The 12,152-nt window shown below is 38.2% G+C and overlaps 1 protein-coding gene across 9 annotated transcripts in view; it reads right to left on the bottom strand.

The window, feature by feature from the left end:
• Window positions 1-12,152, bottom strand: part of CDH18 (cadherin 18) — a 479,225-nt gene that overhangs the window by 38,713 nt on the left and 428,360 nt on the right. For all 9 annotated transcript variants that reach the window (XM_039382102.1, XM_027735270.2, XM_039382099.1 and 6 more), the window contains one exon: window positions 11,572-11,825. In XM_039382102.1, the coding sequence (XP_039238036.1) occupies window positions 11,572-11,825 (254 nt within the window). The remainder of the gene's footprint in view (window positions 1-11,571; window positions 11,826-12,152) is intronic.

A 12,152-nucleotide genomic window follows, 5' to 3' on the forward strand; every position in this document is an offset into this window, starting at 1 on the left:
ATAAATACTAGCAACTGATTTATCTGTATGTTGAGAACAGATACCAGATACATCCATAAATATGGCACATTGTGGAGCTAATGATGCTTTACTTAGGCTTCTGAATTTACTTCATCTGGTTAAAAAAATTACTTTCATGTAGATAATAGTGGCAACAGAAATAGTCATTTTCTTCCCCTCCTACCTTTCCCTCCACATCTACTGAGCTGCTTTCCAATGCTTTTTCTAGACCACAAAAAGATATAGTGTAAGTTTTTAATTTCAAAGTGTTATTTCAAATGTGATTTTTCACCCTAATACAGTTGACTGTTTCTGCTTATTTAGAACACATTAATTCAAAAATTAATTTACAATATCCATTTGAAATATTTGTTTATAGACATTTACTCATGACAATGCTGTGTGAGCATACATTTAACCACTAACCATTAAATCAGAACATCTAAGTTGCATGACACATGTTAATAAAGAGACTTAATAACAAGACATGCCTAGATAAACAGCGCTCCATAAACTGCTTACGTTCAAACCAGCAAGAGAAACCAATCTGAAAGAAAATACATTTAAAAGGATCATGAATACAGAAAACCTATTAGTCACACTTTGAACATAATCTGAAGGAAATTAAATACTAAAACTGAATCCTGCTAGCACTGGGAAAGGCAACACATGCCACCTTTTTGTTAGGAAGTGCCAGTGAACAGAAGGGCGTTCCCAGCTTCCATCCATGTCCTTATTTCCTCTTCTGACCAAGGAAAGCCTCTGGTTTCTCTGACATCATTCCTCACTTCCAGTCCTTTAGTGAAGCAGTGGTTCAGTGGTGACAGATATTCCCCACACTTTTACTGAAAACTAAAAGCTTTTGCGACAATTAGAAAATAAAGAGTAATATATATGCAAGATGGCCTTTGGGCAGAAGGTCACTCTAGAACATATAAATCTGCTTTCAGTATTAAAGCAGTTAGACTCTAATAATACAAAGACTGCTTAAAAATAGAGAAAATTTTAAAAGGTGCTAAAGTAGTTTGGGAATATTAATGATTTCCAAACCTTTCAAGAGGACTTCTAAGCTAAAACCCATAAGTTTTTTCAGAATCTCTCTCCCTAAATTATTCAGTCTTAATATTAACATCAGTTTATCACTGGATAGAGAACTGGCATAGGCCGTTACTATTCCAGTATGTCTCCCTCTAGTTACTGTGTTTTAAGGAAGAACCTTGAGTTTAAACTTTTGTAATAGTTTTTGAGCTTTTAACTTGTCTCTTTTTCTTTCTTTAATCAAATCTTTATCTTTTCATTATGTTATTTTTCATTGATTATCCTATTTATCAACTGCAAACCCAAACTCTTTTACATATTTCTACCCTGGCTACAAACCTGATACTGCTCACAAACTTCCAAAGGCACATTTCAGCCAGATGTAGATTCACAGTATTTCTTTGGGTTTTTGTTTTGAGACATAAGCAAATAAACAGTTCTCTAATATCAAGTGAAACTGGTTACAAAGAAGCACTTAAAAAAAGCCTATAGGAACAAGACAAAATGCTTGTCCAACCGATTACGCCTTCTAAAGACTTATCAATTAGAAATCAAATGCCATTATAAGGAAATCTGATCAGTTAAAGATTTAAGCAAAAAACTTTCTCAGAAACAGATAGTCAGACTCAAAGTACAGAAATTTTTATTTTCCTTTGTAATATATTTTAGAAAAAGAAGAGTAAGCAATAACTGCATAGGGTGAGAAGAGGAGATATAACAGGACAAAGAGCAAGAGAATTCATCAGCTGCAACTCTCTGTGTTTGGCCAGCTGGAGAACAAGAAGAGATGGCCCATGCTGGGACATAACTCAAGTGTGTGCCTTTTATCTTCTCTCTGTCTCCTGACAGCAGCACTCCCAAGCCTAGGAACCAGTGGCATACCCTTGAAGCCAAATGAGGTGGTGGAGAGACATTCTGTTTCCATGACTGTCTTGCACTACACTACCTCCCTTCCAGGGCCAATCTATTTCCCCATAGTTCAAACAAACTTTGCCAGGAGAGAGAAGCAATTATGAAGTGTGAGTCAGAAGTCACATACCAATACAGCCAGGTATCCAATTTCCTTGCTACAGTACCTGGTAGATTAAGGAGACATTTGATGTTCCAGAGGTCCTCGGCAGAAGACTGCTACTGAGAACTACAGCCTTCAACTGTGCTTTCCAGTTGTGAAAAGTAAATACATCTGGAGATAGCTTTGAGAAGGTAATCTCTGTGTTTACCATTCCTTTGCTTTCTTTTCAGACAGGCTTAGCATAACTTTGAGAAAAATACTGTTCCTCTCAGAGCATTTGAAGGAAGTTGATTTGATATGCTGTTCCCACTGTGTTATCTCTGGTACTGGCTGCCAGCTGACATCCATCAGCTGATCAGAAGTACCTTGTTGTCTCCCACGGAGGACTCCTGGCTCACCTCTCATACTGAAATCTCAGTTCAGCAGAAGTGGCAGCTTTCCATCTCCTTGTCCTGGAGATGTGAGTTGGCAGATCCCAGAAGACACAGGGGAGTTGCAAGCAGGGAACCACTGCCTCCTAGAAACTCCTCTGAAAGGCAGCCATTGCTGGTTTGCATTTTAGGCAGAAGTTGGCTTCCTGCTCCAGTTCTTATTCCTATTCCCTATGCACTGCTATCACACTGCTCACCTTGGACATGGGAAATTGGGAACACTGTTCATTTGAAGGAAAACACATTCATCATTTCTAGCTGACAGTTTCTGTCTGCATGTATTAACCACTGATCATTTTTCTATCTAATTCCCACAGTAAATATAGGCTAAGAACAGGCCACATCCTCAGAAGCAAAATTCAGAATTCAAAGCAAGGTATTTTCCTTACTTTATTAATTTCTTCAGAGGATTATGATTGTCCAAATACGCTTCACCTACCAGCTTAAGAATCATATTCTACTTACATATTATCTTTTTTTTCCTCTACACATTATTGATTGACCCAAATAAACCCAAGGCAGATAGATTTATGCCTATTTATTGGATTTGAATGACCCTATCAGAAGACCATACTACAGAGATGTTCACACATGAAGGCTGACTCTAAAACCATAAGAGAATATTAAACACTGGAGGCATTCTGAAGTCAGTGGATAATACAGAAATATAAAGATGATGTTCTGGCATGAAAAATCAGTCTTTCAGAGTCACCATAAAAAGATGCTCTGTCAGTGTTTTCTCTCTCAGTTCTAAGGGAGGAATAGAGATGGTTCTGGTTGATGTGAGATTTTGACCATCATCCCGAGCTGGATGCTTTCTAGTCAGAAGAGCCGTCAGAGCATCTTACCAGCTCCTGGACAAAGAGATTGACATTTTTGTTAGTGGGAGGTCTAGGGCGTATAGTTTGACAAGAATGAAGAATAATTTGAGGTCTCAAGGAATAATACAGCAACAGACCTCTCACCTCAACACTTTAAAGAAAGGTTTTAAAATGTTTCCTCCCTGTGAAGACAGATGAAGAGCTAGAGAATAAATTGAAGAAAAATTCCCCTCTCTGTCCAGCCATTCAAAATAGGGTGTTCTTTTTCTGTCTTGATTTACTGACTACCTTAGAGAATATTTTGGAGAAACAGAGAAAGCAAATGAAGGAAGTGAGATGGAGGAGGAAGACACCATTTCTCTCTGATTACTTTCTCTCTGAGTTAGGTTTCTCTCTGCACTTACTGTGCAGGCTGCCCTAAGTACAGCTAACAAAGAATCATGGAATCACATAATCATAGCCTGGGCTGGAAGGGACCTTTAACATCATGTACTTCCAACCCCCCTACATGTGCAGGGACACCTTTCACTAGACCAGATTGCTCAGAGCCCCATCTGACCTGGCTCTAAATATTTCCAGGGATGTGGCATCCACTACTTCTCTGGGCAATGTCTTCCAGTGTCTCAGCACCCTCATAGCAAAGAATTTTTTTCCTAATATCTAACCAAAACCTACTCTTTTTCAGTTTGAAGCCATTTCCCCTTATCCTGTCATGCTCTTGTAAATAACTTCTCTCAATTTTTCTTGTAGGTTCCCTTCAGGTAGTGGAAAGCTGCAATTAGGTCACCCAAAGCCTTCTCTTTTCCAGGCTGAAACAACCTAATTCTCTCAGCCTTTCCTCACAACATCCCTCTTATCAGCTTGGTATCTCTCCTCTGGACTTGCTCCAACAGGTTGATATCCAGCCCCAGGGTTGGATGCAGCACTCCAGCAGGGTCTTACCAGAGCAGAGTAGAGGGGCAGAATCACCTCCCTCAGACTGCTGATCGCACTGCTTTGGATGCAGCCCAGGACACAATTGGCTTTCGAGGCTGCAAATGCACATTGCTGGGTCATGTTCAGCTTCTCATTCCCCAGCACCCCAAAGTCCCTCTCAGCAGAGCTGCTCTCAATCTCTACATCCCCCATCTTCACCTGTGTATTGACTCTGGGGATTGCCCCGAGCCATGCGCAGCACCCTGCACTTGGTCTTATTAACCCTCATTAGATTCCCATGGTCCCGCTTCTCAAGCTTGTCCAGGTCCCTCTGTATGGCATTCCGTCCTTCAGGTGTCATCTGCAAATTTGCTGAGGGTGCACTCTATCCCTTCACCTATGTCATTAATGAAGATATTAAATAACATTGGTCCCAATACAGATCCCTGAGGGACACCACTTGTCACTGATGTCCATCAGGACTCTGAGCTATTGTCCACTACCCTCTGGACGTGACTGTCCAATCATTTTCTTATCCATCTAACAATTCATTCATCAAATCCTTCTCTTTTCGATTTAGAGAAAAGGGTGTTATGGGAGACTGAGTGAAAGGCTTTACGGAAGTCCAGATAACTGACATATGTAACCCTTCCCTTGTCCACTGATGTAATCACCCCATCAAGGCCACTAGGTTGGTCAGGCAGGACTTGTTCTTGGTGAAGCCATGCTGGTGGTGCACAGGATAGCAGAAAACAAACTGATCTTATTTCACTCCTATGACATCCAAAGAGCAAGTAAGACAAATTAATACAACTAAGCAAAGACACTTTTATATTTTGCAGAAGAGGATCAATCTCATCCTCTCTTCCTACTAACAGTATGGTTGAGTGGCATAGAAACTGATCTCAGAGTACAGGGGGAAAAAAATATTTTAAAATAAAATTTTAATTTTCCACCCCTCCCTTGATCCACTCATGCGGTTCTCTCCTGCACCTCTCTTCATGTTATATGATGACATCTTTCAAAATAAATTTGCATGACTGAGTTTGAATTGCAAGTTCACGTCTTATTCTACCTCTAGTAAATATAAACTTTACATCAGAAAAACTGTCTGAAACCTAAATCTTCCACAACACTTTATGTCTTTAAGGCTTTAGAAATAATAATAGGAATACCTGAAACACCCTGTGTGTGTCCTTTACTCTATATAAGCATGCCTCTATAAATACCATTTCCTGAAAATTAAGATTACTTTCTAAAGGCTGATGACAGAAAGTATTCAACTTCAGATGGACATCTTTTATGGACAATGCAGTAAAAGTTAAAATAAGTTTCTCTGCTTTCTGATGCAGGAATTGAAGAAAATTGAAGAAAATTGAAGAAAAATTCCTATACCGCATTAATTGTTGTAATCATATGTACCTGTAATTTATTATTTTTTCAGTATTCTTTTTGAAAGAAAGAGAAGACTGTCAATTTAAATCAAAGTAGGGCAAGGGAACTATATATTTATTAGAGCTTCAAGATACCAGGTGTGGTGTTGGGAAGTAAATTTTCGTACTCATTAGTATACATATGTATTATAACCATTACGATACATCATCCATTATAAGGCAATACCATGTGACACTTTAAAAAGTGAGAAGCCAGAATCAGGGCTGAGACTGTACTTGCATTCTTCCTCAACTTAGCAAAAAATTAACATTCAAATTTTAGCACAAAAAAAAAAAATTAATTTTAGCACAAAAATTAAAAAAAACCCTTCAAACCCAAATCAAAGAAAACCAAAACAATAGCTTTTTCTGACTTCTCTTTCCTATAGCTAATCAACTCTTGTGAATAAAATTCATTATAGTAAAATATATGTTACAGCCTAACTAGATTCCAACACAAAATTTACTTGAATTCCAATGTATTAATGTAATGCATCAATCTTTCAAGGACCCAACAAAATACAGTGGCTTAATTTTTAACCAAGCCATTGTAGAAATTCTGAAAAGGGAAGATGCTTTTATCAGTTGACCCTACTGTCACAGGCAGAGTGCTGATCAGTAGCCTTAGCCCATTCATCAGATATTTTCTGTTAAATACTGGGAAGAGAACATTTCTTCCCAGAAATGCAAACAACATAAGTTAAACATAATAATTGTGAGTAAAAAATGACCAGAGGGGACAGAGGTCCTATCGTTAGTACTCAAAACAGTACCTCTGTTTGCCTCCTGTACTGCTGCATGACAAAAATTGCACAGCAGCAGCCAAAGGAATGATGTTACAGTACGTCTATAACAGCATGTCTCATTTCTCGAACACTACCCTTTCCAGGGTACAATGTTAATAAAGATTTTCAGTTCCTCATAGTACAATATCAAACTGAGATCAAGTTTAATATGAGGGAACTGGTCTACGTCACAGAGGTATTTTCACTATTATATCAGAGTTTCAGAAAGTATCGTGATCTTAGAACTACGCCTTTTCTCTTTTCTGAATGACTAACTTAGAGGTGGTTTGGGGAATAGTTGCAACATTACACTTCTGAAAATCTTTCCACTGAAAACAGACTAGATGCAGTTGGAAAGCTTCAAGAATCACTTGGAGTATGCACTGTGGCTGGACAGACTCACCACCCAAGAATCACCTACAGGAGGATGGCAGGGTTTCAATAGGCACTGCTGCAGCCCTGAGGCAGTACTAGCAGCCTAGGGCTACCCTCAGTGCACGTAAGTGACTTGTTAATTAAAAGCTGTTTCACCCATAATCTCCGTGCAAGTTTTCTGTGTATGGTTTCAGGAAGAAAAAAGATAATTTCAAAATAGCTATGGAGGGATTTAAAAAGAATAATAGATTAAAATAAAATTATAACTAGGGCATTTAATAGTAATATTTTATGGGAAATTTTCAAGACCCACTTGCACATCAGATATTACTATAAAACATTACTTAACCCTGACCTTTTCAAACAACAAAAGATATGGGTGTGGAAGCAGAATACTTGACAAAATGCAATGAAAGGGGATTAGTTTCTCATAAATGTTACAACAAGGTAGCAATACCTGTGAATGAATGATGTTTTCTGTTGATTTAGAAAACAATTTAATTAAATATCTGATTTTCAAACTAATTAAAAAATCTTTAAAATTATTACATTATAAAGTTTTAATATATTTCTTTATTATGATTTCTATTATTAAGCTTGCTTTCTGTATTTCAATGGAATAATAATCTCTTATTCCAAAACATAACATTTTAATAAATTTCCCTGAAAATGCATTTCTATCTATTTAAAGAAAAAAAAATCAATGCAAAAAGAAAAGTCCTTTAAAAAAGTACAATCAGATAAATACTGAATAAAAAACCCCAAACAAACAAGCCAAAAAAACCAAACCAAACCAAAAAAACAAAACACAAACACCTCTATTAATCATCTTTGTTATTACAGAGGGGTTTTTGCTGAGCTTTAAAAATTAAAACACCAGTACAAGCACTGGCACAAAGTCAGTGCCCTCTGAAGACTACTCAGATCAGGAACAAGATGAAATCAAAATCATTTTGATGAAATTGCAGGGAGGAAATAAAGAAAAACCCACTTTGTCTCCCTCTTTACTGATAACAATAGAGGTTGCTATTCATTTTTGGGTTTAGTTCAAATAACCTCTTGAAAAAGATTTCTCTTCAGTAAAGTTAATTACTTTAACTACTCCTCCAATCATTATTCTGTATATAAGAATTGTTCCTGCCATCAAAATAAACTGTTAATTAATTGGGCAGTGAAAAAATCACAGCACTGTATCTCTTTTAGCAGCTGAACAGCAAAGTGATACGATTGCAACTGTGTGTGCTTAATGCTTCATCAGTCACACACACAGCAACGAGTGTCCTCCTAAAGTGGAAAGGATGCACAAGTGAATTAGGAAAGACTGATAAGCAAATCACTGCTCTGTATCTTGTCCTATGGCTTCACAGCATTGGAGATGTATCTGAGCCATTTGGCTGAGGAAGCTCCTCAGGCTGTTACTCCCCTGCTGTACACAGATCAGCAGTGCAAGTCCTATCTGCACTTATCTTCCCTGAAGAATGTGATCTCTGCTTTCTAAGAAAGTTGCATTGAATTTTCCTGGTTTTGTTTTTCTAATCACTGTTTTTATTTTCAATGACCTATGAATTGTTTGGAAATTAAGGAGAGATGTGACCTTGTCATCCTCTGACTATCTTTCAGACTTATCGGGGTTTCGGACAAACATTGGAGATATTTCTTGCAAACCATCACAGAAGAACATAAGTGCACTGTGTGGATGCTTCTGAGACATGCAGCTTCCTCCAAGTTGCTCCTTTCCTCATGGCTATGAGTGGAGCAAGACCCTACCTCCACGTAGAGCAGCAGCTCAGCCTGTACAGTCTGTCCTGCTTGTCAAGTCATGCACCACTTCCAACCCATAGTTTCCCCAGATGCAGCCAAATCTTGAAGGAATACAAAACCCTTCTGCACTGCGTCAGTGTTTGTGTGAAGTTAAGGGAAAGTGGATTAAAGTTGCCTGTTCGCAGACCAGTCTTCCTCCTCCTGCAGGAGAAGGCTCAAGGAAAACTTGAGGGCACACCAATCTGGTGTCTTTTTAGAGTCCCATGAACCAGTGTGTTAATTCAGGCCTTAGAGAATCAGCATCTTCATAAAAAGCTCACATTCTTACAAATGACATTCACTATCAGTTCCACCAAGATGGATAAAGCGTGGCTAGAGAGTGGACCCGGTCACAATATAATGATATGTCAAGGATATCTGAGCTGCTGCTGTTCTTGCCAAACCCCAACAACATGTAACTGAAGGCTGGTTTCTTTCAGAACTTCGCGATTTGGTATGTTTTGCTAGCACTATATTTTTTTCCCTTCTTAAAACAGAGAATGATGGAAGGAAAAATGCAAAAATAAATGCCAATGGAGGGGAAAATAGGATAGACAAAGATAAGAACATTTTTGCCCCTCAATTATATGAATATTAAGGATACAATATTCTGTTGTCAATCACTGGTTACAAATTCATGTTTGGAAAAAAAGAGACACACACAAAAAGTAAAGTATTTGCAAATATTTTTCCTTCTGACCCCTCTACCTCGAAATGACTGCCTGTTTCACTCAGAAAATCTACTTCTGGCCTTCCCAGGCTTTGTACAAACTGCTGCTGCTTCCCTTTTATCACAGTTGTCTTACTTCTTTCTAGACAAAATGCTTCTGGGCCACAGACAGTTGAATTATGGAGGAACTAGTCAAATCTGCGCTTGCCCTTCCTACTCCAAGCTACCATGATGGCTAACCTCTCTGACTGTGCTCGTTGCTTCAGAATTATAGTATTAAAGCTACAGACACTTGGTAGTTATTTTTAGAAAAAAAATTTTTATTTATGATTTAGACACAAATACCATAGTGGCAATTTTTCAAAGGCAATAGTTTGCCACTAAGAAATTGCATATATTGATTCTCTGACACAAAACACTTTGAATCTTAGACTATTAGCACAAGAGAACCATAAAAACCTGATGTTTTCATTGTTCTGAAAAAATGGTTTCATCTTACCAAGACTGTTGCATGTACCCAGCAGATTTCAATTGTCAGGAGACTAAAAATGTCCAATTACCTTAAGAAAAACTGTTTTCCAAGTATATAATCATATGATTTCTACAAAGGCTATAGCATTATGTCATAAAAAGGAATAGCATAAAATATGTTTTCATGAAGATTATTTTTTAAATTTTAAATCTACTACCACCTTCAAGACATAAAATTCATGTATTGCTCCACAAAATTCTGGCACTGTATGCCAGTTTAGAAAATAACTCAGCCCACAAATGAAGCCATTAAAAAATATGGTTAGATCATGTTATAGATGAAAACACGTAACTGAAAACTTTAAATAAGTAACATATTAAACCCCCAATTCCTGATTGTTCAAAGTTAAATCAAAATGTTCTTAAATTTAGAAGTCAAATTAGCATGTATATATGCTTTCAGCGCCAATGCATTTCGAGCTTGCTGTGTGGGTATTTCCAGCTTGATTTCAGTTTCTTAGTTCAAATCATGATCTATTCCCAAGCCAGTTCTCTTATAATAAGTATTTTGGCCAGAGCATCAGCACAGAAATCTTTCTTTCTTTTTCTTTTTTTACCTTTTAATGAAAAAATTTACTTTGAGAATAAAAAAAAATTTGACATACTTTCAAAATATTTCCTTCCTAGTTGTATTGGGTCTGGCTGAGGTGGTTTTCATTTCTGCATAGTAGCCCTCACAGTGTTGTGCTTTGCATTGGCAGCTAGAAGGGTGTTGACAACACACCAGTGTTTTGGCTACTGCTGAGCACAGCATCAGCACTGTAACATTCCTTCCTCAATCGAGGGCAAGATCTTTGAAGGGGACTCAAGTAGGCCAGCTGACCCAAACTGACCAAAGGGATGTTCCATACCATATGACATCAGCTAAGATATAAAAGCTAAGGCAAGGAGCAGGAAGGGGGGCATTCATTGTCTCCAGCAGCTGCCTGCTGAAGAACCATTACACACGCTGAAGCCCTGCTTCTTGAAGGTGGCCGACCATCCCTGCTGATGTGAAGTAGAGAATAAACCATGCTATCTTCCGCTTCGCTCTTGCATGCGCAAGCTTTTGCTTTGCTTATGTTTTAATAAACTGCCTTATCCCAACCCATGAGTTACTTTCCATCTTGCTCTCTTCCCTGTCCAGCTGGGAAGGGGAGTGGCAGAGTGGTTGGGTTGGCACCTGGTGACCAGCCAAGGTCAACCCACCACACTAGTATATTACATATTCATTTAGCTTTCAAATGATGTACCTTATGCTGCAAGTGCTTGTTTCCCGGCACTTCTCTTTGCCCTAGACCTCGCAATTGGAGATGACATACCCCTAGCAACATCAGTTCATTATTACATCTAATCTATTCTTTTGATACTCCACTAAAGCTGAAGCATATTACAAAACGATGGGTTCGTCCTCAACCAAAACTTTGTAGAAATGATCCTACTTTTCTCTGTCTTCCAAAAGCACCAGGAACAACTACAGTGCTGTAAGTGTGCAGAGAGCCAAAGGGAAAAACAGTGCTATGATCCTTAACAGATTTGCAACTAGTGGCAAGATACTGACTGGCACTTCAGACCTTTGCTCAGACCAATTACTAGATGGGAACTTTAGTGCAAACCGAAAGGTAGAAGATTACGTTATTAAACCCATACAGACTGATCATGGCACTGTTATGACCTGTATTCCCATTTATGTACTAAAATAAATAGTCTTCAGACATCCCAGATCTCATTAAACCTTTAGATTGTGAAATTCGGTCTCATGTAATTTGGACTTACTATACCTCACTAAACTGTTTGCAGCATCAGGATCTTGTGCCGTTACTGTGCCAACAGGAGTCCCAATCTTTGCATTTTCATAAACTTCCATGACATAGGAAGGCATAGTGAAGAGTGGAGGTTCATCCACATCGCCAACGATGATCTTCAGCATTGTTACATCTTTGAAAGGTCCCAAGTGCGAAAAGCGGAAATCAAGGTGAGTATTTGCTCCTTCTATATTAAGAGTATATGATTTCTTTTTTTCATAGTTGAGAGGCTGTCAGCAGAAAAAAACCAAAGATTTATCAGTGCTATTCTGTTTTTCAGTTTAGTCGGCTATCAGGTTAACCACATCTTTTCTGCTTAACTTAAACACCATTTTTTCGTGCTACTGGAAGAGGACAATATTCTTTGACATTCTCGCAGCCACTGCCATACCTTCTAAGTAGAATGACTTACATGAAGCAGGATGGATTCAGTTTTTCTTTACAACAGAATATTGGACAAGGTACCAGTTTTAGAAATAACTCAAGATTCAGAATGAGCCTCAGATTCTTCTTCCACCATAATGCAACATTTCTGGATTTTATCACCCTTTGATTTT

This window comes from Pipra filicauda, unplaced genomic scaffold (genome assembly GCF_003945595.2).
Source record: "Pipra filicauda isolate LSUMZ 115617 unplaced genomic scaffold, ASM394559v2 scaffold254_size1108330_pilon, whole genome shotgun sequence".
NCBI classification, from domain to species: Eukaryota; Metazoa; Chordata; class Aves; order Passeriformes; family Pipridae; genus Pipra; species Pipra filicauda.